The sequence below is a fragment of the Globicephala melas genome, chromosome X, assembly GCF_963455315.2.
Source record: "Globicephala melas chromosome X, mGloMel1.2, whole genome shotgun sequence".
In the NCBI taxonomy this organism is placed as follows: Eukaryota; Metazoa; Chordata; class Mammalia; order Artiodactyla; family Delphinidae; genus Globicephala; species Globicephala melas.
Window position 1 is genome coordinate 68900679 of NC_083335.1, and position 23082 is coordinate 68923760.

The window sequence follows — 23082 nt, forward strand, 5'->3', positions numbered from 1 at the left end:
TGGAGCCTGCGCTCCGCAACAGGGGAGGCCGCGGCAGTGAGAGGCCTGTGTACTGCCAAAAAAAAAAAAAAAAAAAAACTTACCACAAAGCTATAGTAATCAAGACAGTGTGGTACTGACATAAGGATAGACATAGAGATCAGTGAAATAGAATTAAGAGTCCGGAAACAAACCCTCACCTTTATGGTCAGTTGATTTTTGACCAGATTGTGAAGACTATTCAATGTGAAAATGTAGTCTTTCTAACAATGGTTCTGGGACAAGTGTGTAGCCACATGGAAAAGAATGAAGTTTGGACCCCTATCTCGAAATGGATCAAAGACCTAAATGAAAGAGCTAAAATTATAAAACTATAATTATACATAAGCTAAAATAATAAGACTTTTAGAAGTATAGGCTTAAATCTTTGTAACCTTGGGTTAGACAGTGTTTTCTTAGATATGACACCAAGAGCACAAGCAATAAAATAAAAAGTCAATTAATTAGATATCAGCAAAATTAAAACTTTTCTGTGAAGGACCAACAAAGAAGTGAAAAGATAACCCACAGAATGGCAGTAAATGTTGGAAATCATATATTTGTTAAAGAACTTGTACTTAGAATCTATAAAGAGCTCTTACAACTTGATAATATAAAGACAACTAATTTTTTTTAATGGGCAAAGATCTGAGTAGACAGTTCTCCAAAGAAAATATTCAAATGACCAGTAAGCATATGGAAAGATTCTTGACATCATTAGTCATCAGAGATAGGCAAATCGAAACACAGTGATCTACCACTTGGCACCCACTAAGATGACTGTAGTCAAAAAGACAGATAATAACAAGTATTGACAAGGATGTGGAGAAATTGGTGCCCTCATACACCATGTTACTGTACAGTGGTACAGCTGCTTTGGAAAACAGTCTGGCTAAGTTCCTTAGAAAGTTAAACGTGAAGTTACCATATGACCCAGCAATTTCACTTCTAGGTATATACCCATAAGAAATGAAAACAAATGCCAAACAAAGACTTGTACACAGATGTTCATAGCAGCCCAAAGTGGGAGCAACCCAGATGTCTATCAACTGATGAATGGATAAACAAAACGTGGTATTTCCATACAGTGGAATATTAATTGGCCATAACAAAGAATGAAGTATTGACACATGCTACAACATGGATGGACCTTGAAAACGTTATGCTAAGTGAAAGATTCCGGTCATAAAGGACTACATACTGTGTGACTCTGGACATTTATCTGAAATGTCCAGAATAGGCCAATCTATAAAAGACAGAGATGGGGGTTATTTGGGGAGATGGGGAGTGACTGCAAATGGGCATGGGGGTTTCCTTTTAGGGGGATGAAAATATTCTACAATTGACTGTGGTGACAGTGGCAGAACTCTGTGAATGTACTAAAAGCCATTGAATTGTACACTTTTTTTTTTTTTAGCAACTTTCATGGTTTGGATGCTTTTTTTTTTCAAATTTATTTATTTATTTATATTTATTTTTGGCTGTGTTGGGTCTTTGTTTCTGTGCAAGGGCTTTCTCTAGTTGTGGCAAGCAGGGGCCGCTCTTCATCGCGGTGCACGGGCCTCTCACTATCGCAGCCTCTCCTGTTGCAGAGCACAGGCTCCAGACGCGCAGGCTCAGTAGTTGTGGCTCACGGGCATAGTTGCTCCGCGGCATGTGGGATCCTCCCTTACCAGGGCTCAAACCTGCATCCCCTGCATTGGCAGGCAGACTCTCAACCACTGCGCCACCAGGGAAGCCCTGTACACTTTTAAGTAGGTAAATTGTATGGTATGTGAATTATATCTCAGTAAAGCTGATGTACACAATATTCACTTCAGTAACCCTGAAGAGAGCCTAAAAAGACAGCATTTGTGTTCCAAAACACGTACAGTTTTGTTAGACTGTTATATGACTGCCATGTTTATTAAGATGTTGAAGGCAGAGAAAACTGGCTTCAAATATGAGCCCCAGAAAATCATAAGCGCAAACATCTCTACTTGCTGGCATTGATTTGTATGTTACCACAGGCAAGCCTATGTTGCACTGGGGTGAGTAGCTGCACGGTTGCATTTCTTCGTTGAAGATGAGTGATTCTCCTGAGCACTGCTGGACATGAGAGTAGCTAACGCAAATGAAAATAAAACTCCTCCAGTTCCCTAACTCATTGAATGGCACCATCATTCCTCCAGTTGCCCAAGCCAAACATCTCGGAGTCATCCTCAATTCCTCCCTCACTCCCATTTCTAATCTATCACTAAGTCCTGTCAATTCTGCCTCCTAAATATCGTATATTCATTTACTTTTCCCCATCTTCCACCATCACCAACCTAGTTCAGGTTATCATCTCTTACCTCAGCTACTGCAGGAACCTTTTAGCTGATCTTCTTGCATCTCTTGCTTTCTTCATTTCTCCATCCAGCAACCAGAGTGATCTTTTAAATTTTAGAATATATGTGACCTTGCTTAATCTTCTTCAGTAGTTTCTCATTGCTCTTAAAAACCAAAATCCTAAACATGGCCTACAAGGTCCTGCGTACCTGTCTGTCCTCATCTTGAGCCACTCTTTCCGTCACTCTCTGTACTGCTAGCCACACAGTACTCCACTAATTACCACCTCCTAGACAAATTTGATGGCCTCTTTCTTTACCCTGGCCTTCATTATTGACCACTGCCTCCTTATTGAAATTGTCTTTTCTTTTGTCCTTTATGTTCTCATCACTCTTCTGTTTTATCTTTTCCCTCTTGCCACCCAACTATGAACATTTCCAATATTCTCTACTCTTTCCTTCTCCATATTCTATACTCTGTCCTTTAAGTGGATTGATATTTTTCAACTATTACCTGAGTTCCAGTCCATATCTGCAACAGCCCACATGATATCGCCAAAGTTACCTCAATCTCAACATGATTAAAATAGAAGTTAACATTATTTTGATCCTTTATCCCCAGAAACATTTCCTTCCAATTTCTTCTTTCAGTGGTATCAGCATTCTCTCAGCCATTCAAACTATGTACTTCAGAGCCATTTTTAATTGACCTATCTTCCATTCCCCATATCAAATCAGTTACCAAGTTCTACTGATTCTTCCTTTAGAGTGTTTCTTACATCTTTCCATTTCCATTGTCACTATTTCTGACCCTCATCCACTTCATTCTTCATCTCTTAAGTCCATTTAAACAGTTCTCGCTGTATGTGTTTTCTCACACTCACGTCTGTTCTAAACACCACTGGCATTTCAATCTTATTAAAACTCCAGTTTCATCATATAACTTTCCTTCTCAAAAAGTTTCAGTAACTTCTCATTGCCAGCAGAATAAGTCCCAAAATCTGTGGCCTGTTATGCAAAACCCTTAACACTCCAGCCCGATGTTTCACAAATTACATTCCACAAGATGTTAGTAAATGATCTACATACTCTGGATTAAACAAAGTTACATGGTTTCTTCACTGTAAAAGTTCCTAAAACTTTTAATGAACTAATGTGCATTAAAACTCTCCAAGAGGTTGTATATAGAATGCAGCATTTCCAAAATGTATTTGACTAAAGAACCCTATTTTTATACACCATCTGTTAACATTTTTCATGACACTAATGTTCTAAGGAAAAGCATCTAGGAAGTGCTTAGGTAGCCCCATCCTACATTTCCAGTCCTGTTTCCCATTAATTTCCCTATATCAGTTGTCTGCTTGGGCCAAATGACTGTTAGTTCCCCTGAGACGTGCTTAGTCTCAAGCACAATCTGAGTCTTTATTGATTCTGTTCTGCCCACATGGAATGCCCTTCTCTTTCTCTATATATATAATTTTTTAAGTTGAGATACAATTCATATATAAAATTCACAATTTTAAGGTATACAATTCAGTGGTTTTTAGTATATTCACAAAATTCTGCAACTATCACCAGTATCCAAATCCAGAACATTTTCATCACCCCAAAAAGAAACCCCATAACCATTAGCAGTCACTCCCCATTCCCCTCTCCCCCAGCCCCTGGCAACTACCAATCTGCTGTCTCTCTGGAATTGCCTGTTCTGGACATTTCATATAACCTCTCTATAGCTAGATATCCTGCTCATCTACTCTAAGATCATGTCTATTTGTTCAGTCATTTGTTAAGTCATTCAGTTAAAATCACAACACGGTCATGTGTCAGGCTGTGAATACGCAAAGGTAGATGACATTCTGCCTTTAAGGAACTCCCAGCCTAGTGAAGGAGACAGACAATAGGTGCCGTGAACAAAGTGCCATAGGAACAAAGTGGTACAGATAACAAATTGTGGAGAGTCAGGCAAAGCCTGAATGAGGAGGTAGCATTTTAATAACTGGATATTAATTCATTTGTTCATTCATTCATTCAGCAAATATCTGTTGGACCCTTATTATGTGTCAGGCACAGTGTTGGACTCTGAGGATACAAAAATGAAGAAGAAAAATTCCCTGTACTCAAGGAGCTCAGTCTGGAGGAGATATATATATACACAGTTTCAAAACAATGTGATATAAGTTGTATTAGAGGAATGTAAAGCTTGCTGTGGCAACAGAGAGAAAGGAATAACTAACTCCGTTTGTTAATTTGAAGAAAAGGTAGAAGTTTACCAAGTGGATAAAGATTGGGTGGGGGACTGGCATTTCAAGCAGAGAGACTAGACCTCTGACTGTGCCAGCCCAGTGCTCATTTGTTTGACTGAGCTGGAGCACCTAATGCCTGTGTCACTCTGACTAGCCCTTAATCACATTCCTGGTGTGGTCCTCTTTATACGTGGATGCCTTGTCTCCCCAGAGGCATTATGTATCATTTAGGATGAGAGCTTTGTCTTGTCACTCTTAGCACCCTCATTCTCATAGTGTTTTATGCATAGTTATTTTTTATAGATCCACATGGGTGAAAGGACAGCTGAGACAATGTCATTGACACTCTCAACAACCTGCTGCCCAGGTCTTCTGTCACATATCCCCCTTCAAGGGCCTGAGACCTCTTGTGTAGATGAAGGACTTTAACATGGAATGAGCACACAAGTGCTCCCTCTGTGGTCCATCTCCTATACAAGAACGACAAAAGTAGGTCCTTAGACTAATCCTTTTTGCTATTGCAAAATCTTGTGATCAGCCATGTTAAAAGACAAAGGGACCATCTTAGAAATGTGCCCTGTGTTCATAGCAAGGTAGATACTGTCAACACTAAAGATCATTTTTAAATTGTAATCAGTTGACTTGAAGTACAATAAAACAGATTACACTCCATAATCAGTTTTTGCCTTCAAAGTGGAATCTGAGGTTTCCCGGAGAAGGAATTCTGCCTCAAGATTCTAACAGAAATTCTGCCTGAGTTTCTAGCCTGCTGGCCTGCCCTACAAATTTCAGACTCAAGATCACAACATCAAGTCTTACCTGATTTTACAGCCTGCTGGCCTACCCTACAGATTTCAAACTTGCCAGCCCCTACATTGTGTGAGCCAGTTCCTTAAAATAAATCTCTCTATACATATGCAAAAAATAAAGATTAATATAATTTCTATTCCAAACACAGACTGATTCAGGTCAAGGAAATTAAGAGATTCAATAAAACTGCTGCTTCACAACCTTCTCTGAAAATTAGAGATAGGTACTGGGGAGATAATCGACTGAGGACAGCAACAAGGGAAGCCCCAAACAGGATACAGGTTTTTCTCCTGCTTCAGAAAGACAGAACTCAGTGCAAGAGGGCTTCATTGCTTTTTTAGTGTATATGTCACTTCATGAGGTCTTGCTATGGAGCATCCTACAGCTGACAGACCTTCAAGGTGGTCTCCTCCTACTCTCCAGGAGCACAGGATTGCTCGTGGGGGCCGCGGGCTCCTTCCTCAGTGTCAGCAGAGCACCCATTGTTTAATAATACTGGGATGCAGCCCTCATAGAGTCAGGGCTACAGTGATTGTGACAGTAATAACTGTAAACCCACTGTTCTTGGATTTCAGGAAGGCTACCCAGAAATGGAGATTCTCTGGCTGATGATCAAGTCCTGGAATATTGGAATATTTATGTACAGCAGCAACAAGTATACGTCTAGTGAAAAGTGGTGTGGCCTGGCACTGCGTTTCCTTGACCACCTTGGCTCCCTTAAGAGAAGCTATGAAACTCAGGTGAGGAGGGAGAGGGCTACGGGTGGATGGCATGACTCAGGGACAGAGAGGTTCTACATAGCTCTCGTTAAGGACACAACCCTACCTTCCTTGGCTAGGAAAGGATCTTGACCATTGTTCCTCTCAGTGGTTCCACAAAAGTGCAAGAGTTATGGGACTATAAACAGTAATTTTTTATAGTGAAAACCAGGAAGAATGATGAACAAGGCAAACTTAGGAATAGAAAATGGAATCTAATTAAGAAGAATGCCAAGAGTGGGCTCTGGAAAGATGCATCCCTGTCAATGCCAGTGCACGTAGGGAAGGACCAGCCTCTGTGCAAACAATGAGTGTTTAAAAAGACCTTTTCTGCAGGAACTTTTTTTTTTTTGCGGTACGCGGGCTTCTCACTGCTGTGGCCTCTCCCGTTGCGGAGCACAGGCTCCGGACACGCAGGCTCAGCGGCCATGGCTCACGGGCCCAGCCGCTCCGCGGCATGTGGGATCTTCCCGGACGGGGCACGAACCCGCATCCCCTGCATCGGCAGGCGGACTCTCAACCACTGCACCACCAGGGAAGCCCAGGAACTATTCTGAGTAGCAGACTTCTGGGCCCTTAGCTAACGAGGAGAGGCTTGATAGAGAAAAAGGTTTTGTATCACATAAGAGCAAAGGATCTTTTATGTTTTAAGTACTTCCTCCCTTCTTCTGCCTATCTCTGGTGAACAGACCTAGTGTCATGGGATCCCTTTTCCCCAGGTGAGTACTGTATGTTCTTCCCAGAGTGGTGCCTCAGGTCTCTCATGCCATCACCATGGATCCGGGAAGATTTCCCACATTTCCTTTCCTCTCAAGAAATCTATTTGCTGTTCTCTTTCCCAGATTCATGTTCTGTACAGTGAGCTTCTGGAAACATTAAATAATAAAAGAGGGCCCACTTGTTAATGAAGAGTGAGAACTGCTGGAACAGAGCAAGCTGCCAGTGACTTGAAGATGTGTGTTCCTGAGATGTTGAATGTTTAAATTCTTACCAAACTTACTCTTGAGTTTTTGTTTCTGTTTTCTCCTGCCCTATTTTTATGTTGTTAAATGACATGTTCTAAAATAAAAGCATTTTGACTTTTAGTGCTGTGACCAGCTAATTTCTGGGGGACAAATGATTTTTTCCAAAGTGCTAAGGAGCTAAGGAACATTTTATATATATATATATATATATATATATATATACACACACACACACACACACACACACAGAGAAATAGCCCATGTGAGAGCAAGCTGATTCATGCCCCATGTGACCAAAAGGGGATGTTCATCCCAGTCCCACACAGGTTGCATTTTATTAGAGAAGTGCTGAAATTCGCAATACCTGAAGATAACAGAGAACCATAGACTCTTCATCGGAAGGACCTTAGTGGTCTTTGGGCCCAGCATCGATCAGATTTCATGAAATCGATGACATCCTTGAGACTTGGTTGTGCAGTCTGTATCAGAACATAGCCTGTGACAAACTCCCGAGACAACGCAATCTGCCTTTTTTTTTGCTAATTGGTAAAATACCCTTCCTCATACTGAACAGAAATGTGTCTTCCTGTAACAAGTTTGTTTCCTCTTTCCCCCATCCTGCTGACTTTCTTGTCTTCCGGTTAAACATCCTCAGACCCCCTCAGCTGTTCCTCATATGATGTAGTCACCTCACCTTTCCCAGAGCCAAGGCCCATGTTCCAGTGAGATCTGACCCACACAGAGTTCAGCAGCCTCATTCTGGCTAGACTTGCATTAGTGTACCGTAAGATGACACTGGCTTCTTTTTCCCTGTTGATTTGTATTAACATTTTTTAACTTTTGATTTTGAAATAGTTTCATACTTACAGAAAAGGTGCAAATTGCCACATACCCTTTACCCAGATTCCCCATTTGTTAACATTTTACCACATTGCCTTATCATTCTCTCTTTGTGTATTTCTTTCTGAACCATTTGAGATTAATTTACAGACTTCTTGCTCCATTACCCCTTAATGCCGCACTGTGTATTTCCTAAAAGCAAGGATACTATTCTCCTAAGTCAGGGGTCCCCAATCCCCGGGCTGCAGACCACAACTGGTCCGCGGCCTGTTAGGAGCCGGGCTGCACAACAGTAGGTGAGCAGTGGGCGAGCAAGCGAAGCTTCATCTGCCGTTCCCCATTGCTCACATTCCCCGCCCACCGCCCCCCACCGCCATCCGTGGAAAAATTGTCTTCCATGGAACCGGTCCCTGGTGCCAAAAAGGTCGGGGACCACTGTCCTAAACGACCACAGTACAACCATCAAAATTAGAAAATAACGATACAAGTCTACCATCTAATCCACAGGCTCCATTCCAATTTCATTGATTGTCCTAATAAAGTCTTTCATAAGTTCAGGATCATAAGTTGCATTTAGATGTCATGTCTCTTTCGTCCCCTGCAAATGGAAACAGTTTCTCAGTCTTTCCTGATCTTTCATGACCTTGACGTTTTTTAAGAGTACCGGCCAGTTAACTTTGTAACATGAACCTCAACTTCTGTGTTTCTGGTGTTTCCTAATGATTAATTTACGCATTTTTGGTAGGCACACCACAGAAGAGATGTGTTCTTCTCAGTGCATCATACCAACAGACAGACAATGTCAGTTTGTCCCACTGATGGTTCAAGTTAAGACGGTGTCTACCATATTAATAATTCATAAGTAATTAGGAAGTATTTTGTGGAAGACACCTTGAGACCAAATATCCTGTTCCTCATTGAACTCCCACTCACTAGTTTTAGCATCCATTGATGACTCTTGCTGGAATCCCTTTTTACCGTGATGGTTGCTAAATGTTGATTTTTAAATTTCCATCATTCTGTCTTCATTTATTAGTTGGCGTTTGTTAGGGAGAGCATTTTCTTCTCCCCTACTTATTCATATTTTAAAAATATGTTTTAGTACAGACTAATGGATCTTATTCAGTGAGTTATAATCCACTATTTTGCTGCTCAAAGCTGGCTCCTATGTCCTTTTGACATGTCCCCATCATTCTTTGAACACTTCCTTACTTTGTGACATAGTAAGATGTTCCAGGCTCATCTTGTACTTTCCCTGCTCCTGCACTGGAATCAGTTATTTCTCCAAGGAGCCCTCATTCCTTTTAATGGAGAATGGTAGTATCCAAGATTTGGGTGCTAGGTGTACTCATTATTACTGGGGTGCCATTGTTTCTAGAGCCTCTCAGTGGACAGAGTTAGGAAATGTGTGGATGTGTATATATCTATATGTGCATATATGTATACATAAAGCCGAGTTCATACTGATACCTCCATTTTCAATCCAACACCAGAGGGTTCATTCTAGCCTTCCTCCCTTTCCATATTTGCAACTATCTCTTCCAACATTGAGAAATCTGGCTCCTATTAACCTCAAATATTCACTTATTTGCTCAATCATCTCCCTGCTTGAGAATAATCTCCCAGTCATGCCTCAGTCCTGACCCCACCATCCTGACCATGAGGGCCACCTCTTCAGCCGAGAAGCCCTGGCAAACACTGGCCAAGTCATCAGCCGAGCTTCCAGCCCAGGGAGTGAGCAAGCTGAGTCCCTCGCTGAGCCCCCACCAAGGGGAAGGCCAAGGAACCACATTCCATTCAAGCAGGCATTTCATATTGTTGACTCATGGGACTTACTGTTTACTCTCCCCTGCTTTCACCTTGGTGTTTTTCCTATTTAGTTTTGAGAAGTCAGCTCAAGGGTCAGTTCCTCAGAGAAACCTTCCTCCACAAGGTCAGGTTCTCTTGTCATGTGCTCTCTTAGTGCTCTGTTTTATTCTTCATAGTTTATAAACATATATTTCCCTGTGGACTGATTTGATTAACATCTGTCTCCCTCAATAGTCTTTAAGCTGCAGAAGGGCAGACAGTATGTTTCCTCACCACTGTATATCCCAGTGTCTAGCACAGTGCCTGGCACTTTCAACAAATATTGGTTAAAAGAATGAATGAAAACTTCGAAGTCTTCTTTTCATACATCCTGCTATTAACTGATGTCTCAGCTTTTACTTCCAGTCTGTTTAAGTGCATTCATCACTATTAAATTGCTCTTGCCAGTTCTTTTTGGATACAGTGTCTATCTTTATTACAGTGTTATCCCACTCAGACCCACATTATCTGCATATTTGATCAGTGCGCCATCTAATGTCTTTATCCAAATAGGTGATAAGACATACTGAATAGGGGAGGGCTGAGACAAAGCTTGGTGACAGGCCTTGCGGTCCTACCCACAACTTCATGCATTCATGCAACAAACAAACACTTTCTGAGCACTTTCTACTATGTACTGGGCACGGTTATAGGTACTGGGGATAAAGTCATGAGCAAAATAGAGGATGAAGTCTCTCCTTTGAGGAGCTTACATCCGAGTGGGTGTGTCAGATAATAAATTAGTATATAAATGAACTTTGTTCTTTTAACTAGCAGACTTTGGGATGATCATTCACCCATTCCATAATTGTACTGTCTACATTTTCCCAACTTTTTCACAAGGAACAAGTCACATATGAATGATTTTGTCAATGCCTTGCTAGGATCCTGATACACTGTGTCTACAATGTTCCCCTGCTTTACCCACTTACATATACTCACCTCATTTCAGAAAAGAAAATGAGCTTAGTCTATCTTGTGCTATTAGGTAGAGGGTTTTATAAATCCTTTGTGATCACTAGTTCCCTTCCAGGTCTCATGCAAACCATCCTTTCCCATAACGTATAGAAATTTGCCTGGGATTAGGAGGAAATCTACCTGTCTAAAGCTTGTGAAACCTATCATCCTCCCTTTAAAAAGGAGCATATGTCCTTCTCTCTAGGCTTCCAGCATCTTTCTTATTCCCCGTGGTTACAAACACCAGTGCAGTGATCTCATCAACAGGTTCTCTCAACATCGTGAAATACAGTTTGGGCCAGGAGACTCAAAATCATTTAAAGCACCCTGAGGCTTTCTTACAATTTTCGTATTTACTGTGATCCTCAGGTCCCTCTTACCAATGTCTGCTTGACCCTTTCCAGTCTAATGGACAGAGTTTGTATGGCAGAGAAGACCAGAGCAAAGGAGGAATTAAAGAGGTCCTCTGTATCTTTGTTGTCTGGCAACATTACACCATTTCATTTTTCATTTTATACCCTGTGGTACTATTGGAATTATTTTTACATGTGCTTATATAACATGTATAATTTTAAAAACTAATTATTTTTAAAAATTTATATTTTATTTTTATTTTTGGCTGCGTTGGGTCTTTGTTGCTGTGCACGGGCTTTCTCTAGTTGCGGCGAGCGGGGCCTACTCTTCGTTGCAGTGCACGGACTTATTGAGGCGACTTCTGTTGCGGAGCATGGGCTCTAGGCACACGACTTCAGTATTTGCAGCACGCGGGCTTCAGTAGTTGTGGCTTGTGGGCTCTGGAGCGCAGGCTCAGTAGTTGTGGCACACGGACTTAGTTGCTCCATGGCATGTGGGATCTTCCTGGACCAGGGCTCGAACCCGTGTCCCCTGCATCGGCACGCGGACTCTCAACCACTGCCCCACCAGGGAAGTCCTTAAAAACTAATTCTAATTAAAACGAAACATACTATCTGCCCCAACTTGCAGACTTTTTAAGGCCTCCTTGAACTGCTTCTTGGCATAAACAAAACTGAAAACAGCCTCTTTTTCTTACTCTTAGAATTAGCTCATTTGGGGTCAGGCCTCCCCGATATGATTCTGACAGCTCCGTGTTACTACTTTATATTCATCTGTGGTCAGATGCCCTCTCTCCACCTTTTTAATGTCTCATCATCAAAGAACTCCCTCACTTACATCATTTTCTTTCCATACTGTTACTTCTTCATTAAAATACTTCACAATTATATGGTCAGAATTTAGTTTCTAAGAGCTTTTCAACCCTTTTGGGAGGGTGGTTAAGTAGAAAGTGCAAGAAAACTAACAGTTGATGCACCCCCTACTAAGAGCTGAGCCCTTCATGTGTGCCATCCCCTCTAACTGTCGTCACAACCCCAGGAAGGAGGTGGTGTCATTCTATTGTTGCCATTCCTTCCTTCCTTCTTTCCTTTCTTCCTCCCTCCCTTCCCTGTCATTCCTGTGGGAAACTGAGGCTCAGAGAGTTTACGTCACTTAGTCAAGGTCACACAGCAGGTAAATGGCAGAGCCATGATTTAAAGCTAGATCTATGGGACCCCTGCTCTTTCTTTGCCCTCATGATACCTTTCTTTTCTCTGAAACATCTGAAGTCTGCCCTCTTAAATTCTAGAGCAAAATACCTTACTATGTCCAGCCTTATGCTCTCACAAGCCCTGAGCTAATACGGTTGCTCTTTAAGTTTCCACTTCGCCAATCAGTTCTTTGTTATTGGTCAGAATTAGGTCATGGAGAACAAACAGTTCTCTTGTGGATTTCTTTACTTTCTAAGGGGCAATATTGTCAGCAAGACAAGTAAAAAATTTTGAAATGTTTTTCTTTTAAGCAAATGAAGCAAGAGAAGCCCTGGACAAAGTCCCTCATTGCTGCTAGATCTTGTCCAATGCCATTTTTGTGATCTGCATCAGGAATACATCATCCATTTCTCCCATTTTGTAAAGTGCTGTGTGATGTACTTACACTATATTACTCCTGGTCCTTTCTCCTTTCAACTTCACCAAAACTCTGTAGAGGACTCTGTCCTCACGTTTGTGGATATCTATGCACACAGCACAATACCACCTCCCATTCTCAAGGGCACCTTTCTTCTTTACAATGTGCTCCTTCTGATACCAAATTCCAGTTGTAAGTTTCATTCCTCCAAGTCTTAATGATATCTCTTAGGTGATATTTACTTCCTTGAGTTAAAACTTCAAGTTTCCCTCATAATCTTAGGTTGAACCATATGAAGTTGCCATTTTTGTAGGTCAAAACCATGGAATATTGGCAATTTCATGTGGTTCAACCCAATGCACGTGCTGTGTATTGATACAGAAAACAGCTTAAGCCGTAAGTTCTATTTATGACTCTTCCCAGATGTATTCTCCTATGACTGAACAGGCACCTCTCCCAGTGCTGTTCTTGTTGTCATATCTGATATCATCCATAGTCATTGATTTTATAATATCATCAGGTCATTTTTCTCCTTTCCCCTCCATTTTCAATTTACAGTTCTCTGTATCAGATCAGCAAGGCTCTGGGTAAACACATTTTTCCCAGTTATCATAGAGAACTCTGTCCCTAGCCAAGAGCCCAGCAATCCAGTATTTTAAACAATGGTTCAGACAAAGCAAATCCTATTCTACAGTTCCATCTCTACAGGCAACTATTTCACCACCCATCTATTCTCTTCTAAAGTACCGGTTTTCTTTTGCAAGAAAAAAAACCCCCAAAACACCACCTGGTCCGTCACATCCTTGGATTTTCTGGGCACAACTTCATAGTCCTTGGAGATGGTTTCTATGTCTCCTTTGGTGGGGCCACTCATCCCTACAGGAGATCCACCTGTTAGATCAAGAGGTGGAGGAAGGTGGAAATGGGCAGCATTTGTTTGATTTGATAGCTTTCCCATGGCTCTCTGCTAAACTGCAATGAAAATACATGATCAAAGAAAATATTCGTATTATGTCTGCATACTTATGGCCCCCTCCACATTGTCAATCATGAAGCCACCAACCATTCATTTATTCATTCATTCATTCATTCATCTGTCCATCCAGCCAATGAGTAATTGTGGTTTAGACCCAGATCCTACCCTCAGTGAGCTTACAGGAAGGGAACTGGGTAGGCTTACATTTATTATATTACAGTGATTATAATATTAAAGACAGAACGTGAATGCTATAAAAGTAGGGGAAACGTGCTGAGATTTCAAAGGAGGGGATCAGGAAATGCTTTGTGGAGAAGGTTGAACTGGACTTAAAAGATGTATAGTATTTGAACATAAGGGGACAAGGGGAAGGGTATTCTAGGCAAAAAAACAAACCAAACCAAACAAACAAAAAAACAGCATGGCAAAGGCATGTAGTCTTTCCATACAAGGAATGATGAATGTTTATTTGCAGCATAGAGTACTTGAAGGTGAGTATTGGGGGAAAGCTTTAAAAGGTGGGTTGGAACCAGGTTATGGAGCATCTCCAATACCTGGCTAAGGTGTTTGAACTTTATTCTGTAAGCCATGGAAGGAAATTGAGCTGGGGAGTGGTGTGGTCAGAGACAGACTCTGGGAACATTAATCAGGGCAACAGTGGGTGCAGTGGATTGGAGAAGGGAGAGTCTAGAGGTAGACTAATTTGGAGGTCATTGTAACTTCTCTATTTCACCCTTTTATAAAGCCCCATACTTTTTGTGAACAGCACTTATCACTTTGTAAATATCTATTTGTGTGATTGTCTGATGCCTGTCTCCTCCACAGTAAGCTCTATAAGGGCAGAGACTTATCTGCTTTGCTCACCGTTGTATCCCCAGGGTCTGACATGTGGAATTATGTGTTTGTCGAATGAATGAAAATAATGAAGAATCAAATTGGGATAATAGCAGTGAAAACAGTGATGGTGGACGTGAGGACTATTAGAGAGACATAGAGATGATGCAAAGCTTTCAGGTCTGGGTGGAGAGGATGTTTCAACAGCATCAAATATGGCTGAGAGCTTTGTATACCTCAATGAAGGTATCAAATCTGGTGACTTGGATGACTTTTGAGAGCACTTTCAATGGAGTGGTGAGGGCAAAAGCCAGACTGCAAAGAAATACAGAGGTGGGAAGTGGTAAGAAATAGACGAAGCAGCACAGCATGGTGGCGTAACCCGGGACCAAACTGCCCAGGTTCGAATCCTTGCTCTCCCACTTACTAGCTGGATGGCTTTTGGTGAGGTACTTAACCTCTCTCCAGGCCTCAGGTTCTTGTCTATAAAGCTTCCATAACAATCCTAGAGTTGTTGTAAAGAGTAAATAAGTAAATACATGCAAAGCTGGTAGAGCGATGCCTGACACCCAGTAAGTGCTTCTGAAGGTTTGCAATTATTATTCCGCTCTTGCTCTCTAGCAGGGTCACGTGTTTCCCTCCACCCACTAACTCTTGATACCCTCTTATTCTGTTTCTCCAGGAGATCTGAATTTTCCAGCCCCAGGAAAGGCTTCCTACCTTTATGGGGCAGCTAGAGTGATGTGGGGTTTTTAACTCTTTTCTGTTGTTTTTCAGTCTTCTGCTCATCAGAGTCTCGACTCTGGTTTTTATTCCCCTTTACTTTCTCTATTGCCTGTTGTTATTTCTTCTCTAGAAATAGTGCGGTGAACTCTAGCAGACCCCGGAGAGCAAGCACCATTTTTGTCTCCTCTGCTTAACAATAAGGAGGGTGGGTTCCCCCTTGGCTTTTTAGGATCTTTTTACCTTTACCTTTTGAGTTCTTTTTTTTTTTCAGTTTTCCCCTCATTCGGCCTAGGAAACTTCAACCTCTCTGATAAGGCAAAGGCCTGGGAACCTTTTTTTTTTTTTTTGCGGTACACGGGCCTCTCACTGTTGTGGCCTCTCCCGTTGCGGAGCACAGGCTCCAGACGCACAGGCTCAGCGGCCATGGCTCACGGGCCCAGCCGCTCCGCGGCATGTGGGATCCTCCCGGACCGGGGCACGAGCCCGTGTCCCCTGCATCGGCAGGCGGACTCCCAACCACTGTGCCACCAGGGAAGCCCCCTGGGAACCTTTTTAATGCCTCAAGAAAAGTTGAAAGTTGATAAGCTCACATTTAATTTAACAAACACAAAGCCAGCAATTGCTCTGACTAAAAGCCAAACCTGGTGCATCACTGCCTGCAGGGGCCTCGGAACCAGGAAGTACTTCCTGGTTGGCGTCTCACAGCTGACGGCCCTCATGCTCTCGTGGGAACCACCACCAGGAACTATTTGCCACCGTGGGGCACCTACACTCTCCTTAGGAGGGCATCTAGTGGCACGTTTGACACCTCCATTCCCATATTTCCCTAGCGCCATTTCTTTGTATAACGGTAAGTAATGAGAAGCAGCGCCCTCTTCTACCACAGTTTTCTATTATTTTAAGCTGTCCTGGGATCGTGTGCCTCCACCCAACTGGGAAAAGGAAATTTCCCATGTCCTAGTCCACACATCTGTGGCTCCTTTTGCCCCCTCCTTTCCAGCAGGCACCTAGCCTCTGTGTGTAACGTGTGATCATGTATAAACCTTGGGCCATGTTCTTTGGCAGCTGTATTTAAGCCGTTCACGTCACCTGCATCACTGTTCATTTGTTTTTTTCCAACTGTAAGTCCACACAAGGCATGAACTTCCTTTTTGTGAGGGATTCCGCACAGTACATGTCCTTTAGAATTCTATTTTATCATTGTCAATAAGCGTTAAGGGCCAGAAGAGGCCATAGAGATCATCTGTGCAACTTCCTCCTGTTTTAGATAGTGAGGCCCAGAGAGAGGGAGCTCATTCAACAGTCCTTTATTGAGCATGTAGCATTGTAGTAGCTGCTGTGAGGGCTACAAAGATACACCAGATGCAATCCCAGCCTTCTAGAAGCTTTTTGTCTAGTTGAAGTATGTTATGGACGAGGAAGAACAGAGTAAGTTCGTATAAACTGCTAAAGTGGTGTAAAGGAAGGGAGGGGGAAGCTTTTCTGGAGAGACCAGTGACGTCATCATGAAAAATGCCATTGAAGCCAAAACCTGAAGGGTTTCATAGCGATCGGGACTGGAAACATTCCAGACAGCGGCTTTGCTCACAGGTGAAAAGGCAAGTAGTCTAGATTGGTTTATAGAGAAATACAGGAGATAATGGGGAAAAGCAGATCGGGGCCCGCAGAGGGTGTTCAGTACTTCGCTTGCCTACATCCCACACCCCTCCCCCACCAGGCTAGCCCTGCTGACCTTATAGGTCTGACCTGAACGTCTACCTCCTCAGAGAAGCCGTCTCTAAGCAGGGCCCCTCGCTATATTACCCTCTATTGCTGCATCTTATTTATTTCTTTCACAGCGTTTAGTATAACACGTAATTATATATACTTAGTTACTTGTTTATTGCCTCCCCCCACTAGACTAGAAGCTCCCTGAGGGCAGGGACTGTCTTTGTTTGATTTGTGGCTCTTGTTATTGCAAGGGTAGGGGCAGTGATAATGAAAACAAAGCACTAAATTGAACAGACACTAAAGAATCAAGTTTTGGTAGGAGACTGGCTATGATGACCAAAGGAGAGAAATCAGATTTTGAGCTTAGGTGACTAGGAAAATGGTAGCACTTAGGATGGGGGAGAAGAGTGGGTGAAGCAGTCTTCCTTGCAGCCACAGGGCTCCAGGGAGGAATGGAGTCACCGTGAGGAGCGGGGGATGTGGCATGTTCATCTTTCTCTGACGCTATGGCTGAGAGAGGAGTCTTTGAAAGTCATGCTTGGGAGGTCCTGGTTGACCCTGAGAGCTTCTGGGCACTGGATAAACTTGTGCTGAACGAACAAATGGTCAGTAAGTGGGAGCAGAGCTGGGGGACTGTTCAGTTCCTGGTGAACAGGCAGCAGAGTGAAAAGAAGGGGAAGGAGCTAAAGGAGAGGAAGTGGTTGGAGATGGAAAGGAGTCATAATTGGAGCAAGATCCCAGAGGAAGTAGCAGGAACTCCAGAATGGAGGTTCTCCATAAAACAGAAAACAAAATTCACATTCACCACAGGTTTGGGCCTCGTCAAATCTCTTCCCTCCAAGCTTGAGCCAAAGACTAGGACATCTTCTCTTTTACTGAGTACCTGCTATGTGACACTGTGCCGAATGCTGGAAATGGGAAGGGAAATAGGACAGTCTCTGCTCGCAAAGAGGAGTCAAGGAGAGGAAGCCAGATGTCAAGAGAGAAGGGCCAGAAAACGTGTGGCAGAGGAAGAAGCAGTGCAGCGCTTGAGAGCACAGCCACTGCAGCTGGCCTGCGCTTGACTCACTGCCGCGTATTAGCTGCATGACCTCCGTGTGCCTCAGTTTCAACGGGAAAATAAGGATAAGAGCACCAACCTCATAGGGCTGTTTTTGGCAATAAATGATTTAAAACGCACAAAGCACTGAGCACGGTGCCTATCACATAGCGTGAAATAAGTGTTAGCGGTTACGATGATGGTGAAAGTTCTTGCAGGGTCTAACAACAGCACAAAGGAAGGAAGGGTCATTGTGACCCACGGCATGGGGGCAGAAGAGGTACTTCAGGAAAGGCAGCATAGAACGAGGGGAATTCTTGAATGGAGTCTTAAAATGTTGACAGGAGTTTTGCAGGTTATCAAGGGGGTGGCAGCGAGGGCATTTATGGGCAGAAAAAAAAGCAAAGACACAGGGTTGTGCTGCATTCAGAGAACTCATGGCTGGAGCAGACGGGGCCACAGCAAGACGAGGCAGGAGGGAAAGGGCAGGGACGCCATGATAAGGAGCTTGGACTCTTCTTCCCTGTAGGCAACAGAGCCCCCATGGGGAGGGAGGGCACTTTAGTAGGCCGATTCTATCAGCTACAGGGAGGATGGCTGTGGTGACAGGAAGGCCAGTCAGGAGAGCATCCGCTTGCACATGTTCTTCACCACCAGCAGGCAGGTCTGACTCCTTCTTCTCAAACCACCCACTTTCCAGTCCCCTGCCGTGTGCTAGATGCTTCTGGTGACAGTGCGAGTGCCGGGGGAGGGACAGGACGCAGAGGGAGTCCATTAGGTCTAATGTGGAAACCACCAGTGGGTATCCCCCTGCGACAACAGGCTCAGTGCTTCAGATAAAATCTAGTTGGGGCTTCACAGCTGAAACAGACTATCCTCTGCGAAAGCTCTTGCTACCAAGACCCCACTGGAACCAAGACCCCCAGGAACCAAGGTGTGCGGGGAGTGGGGGGAAGGGGGGGTGCCAGTTCTGCTGTTTCTGGGAAGTGATGAGGAAGAGAGGCTTTGGAGGAAATTGGAATTTGAGCTTCAGAAAGTTACTTGCAGTAATAATAGAATGTCCTAGAGGTGCCACGGAACTGACTGAATGGGTAAGAGGATTAGTGGCATCAAGGCCATGAAACCCTAGTTGGGAACAGGGATGAAGGGCAAAACGTGGGAGCACTGAGGTGAGCGTCTCCCGCAGGCGCTCGCTCGTGGGGCTGTCTTGAGAAAGCTAAGGCTCGCTCTCTCAGCAGCCACTCTGACACCGTGAGCCTCCAGTGGTTGGCACCAGGCAAGTGCTGTTCCCGTGGAGAGGGCTCCATTGTCCTTTAGTACTGACCTTTCTGCTCAAGGAGCCCAGTGTCCCTTTGCAGTCCCATCCTTTTTAGCTTGACTTGGACCTGCTCAGGATACTCCCCCTGTAGTCCCTTCCCAGTCCTGCAGCTCAACCCCTACCTTCCTCTCTATCTATCTGTATTAGCTTCATCCTTGAGCATAACTTCCACGCTAGTTTTGGTAAAGATTTTGCTTTCATTAGCTAATTTCTAGAACCACTTTCACCTTAAGACAAAGTTGGTCATTTGCATCTGAACAAATACTTTATGTAGTCAGCATCATCCTAGGAATGTTTTAATTTAAGGTCTGTTAGAGACGAAGAGGCTGGGGTGGGACTGGCTGCGTTGTCAGCAGCAGAGCCGGGGAGAGAGCACAGCGTTGCCTCCCAGTGGAGAAGGCGGCGGTAGAGTTCAGGGTCAGGGTGTCCACCTCTGCTCTTTCCAAGTTGCTCAGCATCTTCCCTCCGGGGCTGCGTTTTCTTCAGCCGCGCCGCCTCTAGGAGGGACAGCAGCTGTGGAGCCAGAGTCTCAGCACAGCGGGATCGGAGGCCAGCTCTTTGTGCCCTTTACACTTAGGAGGTGGATTTCCTTAAAACCCCACAGAGCACTTTGGGGACTCCTTTTTGTTAGGCTGCCTTCTAGCAAATGAGAATGTGTGAAAAGAAGCACCCTGCAAACAGCTAAGCACTGTTGTCCTTGCTGTGGTTCGGCCCCCACACAGTCATCGCTCTTGAGCTGAACCACAGCAGGACGTCCTCAGGCTTCTTCACACAAGCTACAGGGACATCACGTCACAGGCACCTGCTCTAAGCGCTCCTCCTCTCATCACAGGGCTGCCGGGATGACTGCCACCCTGCTCTGCAAACTGGGCCCATCTCACCCTCATTCCCCCTGGGCTCTAATGCTTTCTGGTAGCTGGGAGCCCAGCTTTTTCTTACCATGTTTATTACTCGGCTCTCTGCTCCTGCCTTGGCTCCCGCTGTCTCTAACAAACGCCTGTGCTGCATTAGGCACCTCCTGTCTTTGTGTACCTTTGCCATTTTGCCCTGAAGGCCGTGGATGGCCTCCACACACACCTGGCCAGCACTACCTGAGGCAGTTTTTTGGAGGTGGGGTAGAAGACTGAGCGCAAAGCTTTCACAAAGGACCTGTTATGACCACAGGAGTCTAGAGCCATCCGGAGGAACACCTGACTCGGTCAGCTGATGGTCACTAAGCAGAGAGCCTTTTGGCCCCCAAAGGTTTGGGACACGTTTCCCACTGCTGTGCCCCCACCCTCCCCTCTCAACTACTTCAAGAAGGTCTCTGAGCCACAGTTCATTGCAACTATCATTTATTAAAAAATATATGTCTCCTTGGAAGGAACACTGGTAAACCAACTAGTGTCATGCTTGCTTTGAATCTCTGCTTTTCTTCCCTGGGAGGGGTAGAGGGTTGAGCATCACTCAGACTACATCACTTAACATCAGAGAAATCAAAACACTCCCAGCTCACCCCCTCCTCCCCAGAGTCATAATCGGACACCACTTTACCCCTCTTGCCTCCAATCCAGTGTACTGCGCAGGCAAAGCTGCTGCCCTTTCTTTACCCACATTCTGGGCCCCACACTTTACAGTTAGCCTCATCATGCCGGTAGGAGAACTGTTAACAGACTTCCTAAATCTGCCTGGTAGCGCTCAAAGCATCTTCGACATGTATGCTTTGCACCGGTTGTAACACAGTGGGCTAGGAAACAACAGGCTCAACCCTGGGGCCAAGCATGTCCACGCTCTTCTCCCCTGGGTCGTGCCTCCAGCGTGGAGCTGAGGGAGGCATGGTGGCTTCAAAGGAGCATGGTAGGGCGGGGCCTGGGCCACACCTGCCGCCTGCATTTCTGGTCAGAGAAAAACCCCCTTGACCACAAACACTGCCGTCTGACTCTGGGAAAAAGCAACAGGGTTTCACATCTCAACAGTAAGTGAATTGTAGCTCTACAGCTCAAATTGACAGCATTAAAGTCTACTTTCTTCTTGAAGAAACAGTAAGCTACCAGCTGTTGGTGAGGGATTGGGGTAGGTAGGGCATATGAAGCAGCTGCAAAAAAAACCCAAATCAAACTTTTCATTACGCGGCTGGCCAAGCTCAGGGCCGTCCCACTGTCCCAGCGCAGAGCTGGAAGGCAAGTGACTCCCCGTCCCTGCCAGTGGGCCCCATGACAGAGCCTCAGCTGAGCCCAGCATGTCCCTGGCAGGTGAGTGAAGGGACACGTTACAGTAGGAGGCCCAGCTCCTGTCGGTTCTCACCTGCCCCCACCTCCCTTTCCGCTGACGGGATGGCCAAGCCCGGGTCGCCTAGTCTATCACAAGGCCCGGCTCCTCCAGAACATCATGAGCCTTTAGAACACGGTCAAATTGGATTCTACACATTCACTTAAATAGTAAAAGTAAAATTTGGAAGAATGAAAAGGCTGACACAGTAGCACAACATGGTTTTGGTTTAACAGCAGCTTAAAAATGAACAAAAAGGAAACCTCTCATGCAGACACATCAGGTGGCATAAAACAATTGGCAATTTAATACGTTGGGAGCACCGTTAGCCATTCTCTCGCTCCCCACACGCGGGCCTGACTGTGCCCCAAGGGCAGCATCGGCTCTAGGGTCACAGCTCCAAGCCTCTGGCCCCCGGGCCGAAGCCCTTTCTCACCGTTCTCTGGCTGACCTGACCCCTCCTAAAGAAAAGCCCAGCTCTCAAGAGAATGACCAATGCGGGTGCCCTCGTTACAGCACTTACTACCACTTTCACTCCCTCCCCAACCAGTTGGGATATAAGATGCCATCTGATTGGAATATGAAAATTAAAGCATTTCTCTAATAACACAGTACCATTGATGAAGTCTCCATAGATTTTCTAGTCCAAATGCATGTGAATATATATATATATTATATGAGAGTGTATAATATATATATATATAATAATTTCTATATATTTTATATAAATTACATATATATATCTATATATAAATAAGATACTTTCTGTCACCATGACCGCGCTGTCCCAAGCCGCGAGGCAGTGTACAGATCGTAGCAAAGCCTGGGAGCCTCTCCTCGCGGGGTGCGCGGGGCTCGCTTCATAAGCCGCGCAGCTGTCCAGTCTGTCTTTCCACCAGTCCTCCTCTCTTCTCTTCGCTTCTGCTTGGTTTTATGAAAACAATGACTCTGATGGATTTGCACCTGTGCTAGTGCTTGGGAAAGGTCCATGCAGGAATGGGCGCAGTCACATGATGAGTGAGATGGCATCATCCCAAAAAATAAACTAAAACAAAACAAAAATTTAAAAAAACAGAACAGGACTAGAAAACTCAATTTTTTGGACATATCTAAAAAAGGGGACAAGAACAGTAGTCATCTGTTCTCCCCATGGGGACAGGAATGAAGAGGGAGGAGGGAAGAGGGACTTGGTTTCTTCTGTTCACAATAGAATGGTTGGAGGGGATTCTTCAGAGTTTTTCAGGGGATGGGACCCAAATGTAGTGCCCAGACTGGTCCTCAATGATTTGTTTGATTTTGTTATAAATCTCTTCCAGTGAGTCACCCTGTACAATGGCTGAAGAGGAAAACAGAATTATTACTGTGGTCCACAGCAACCCCCTGCCCCAAACCCTGACAGTCTGGCCCATCCCAACTGTCCCACAGCTCAGCCCCGCTCATTCACTAGGCGGCCGTCTGGGAGCCCAGGTCGCTGGGGAAACTGGTGGGCACTGCAGGCCCGGGGCTTGATGTCAACTTGCTA

At 44.4% G+C, this 23082-nt stretch overlaps 2 protein-coding genes across 11 annotated transcripts in view; one reads left to right on the top strand and one right to left on the bottom strand.

Annotated features, from left to right (window-relative positions):
- TEX11 (testis expressed 11) overlaps positions 1 to 7223 on the top strand; it is a 362363-nt gene extending 355140 nt beyond the window's left edge. For all 4 annotated transcript variants that reach the window (XM_060292709.1, XM_060292708.1, XM_060292710.1 and 1 more), the window contains 2 exons: positions 5956 to 6120; positions 6981 to 7223. In XM_060292709.1, coding sequence (XP_060148692.1) covers positions 5956 to 6120; positions 6981 to 7043 — 228 coding nt within the window. In that variant the 3' untranslated portion in view covers positions 7044 to 7223. The remainder of the gene's footprint in view (positions 1 to 5955; positions 6121 to 6980) is intronic.
- Positions 7224 to 20630: 13407 nt separating this feature from the next.
- The window catches only part of DLG3 (discs large MAGUK scaffold protein 3), a 61846-nt gene continuing 59394 nt past the window's right edge, over positions 20631 to 23082 (bottom strand). For all 7 annotated transcript variants that reach the window (XM_070044756.1, XM_060293051.1, XM_070044755.1 and 4 more), the window contains one exon: positions 20631 to 22896. In XM_070044756.1, coding sequence (XP_069900857.1) covers positions 22790 to 22896 — 107 coding nt within the window. In that variant the 3' untranslated portion in view covers positions 20631 to 22789. The remainder of the gene's footprint in view (positions 22897 to 23082) is intronic.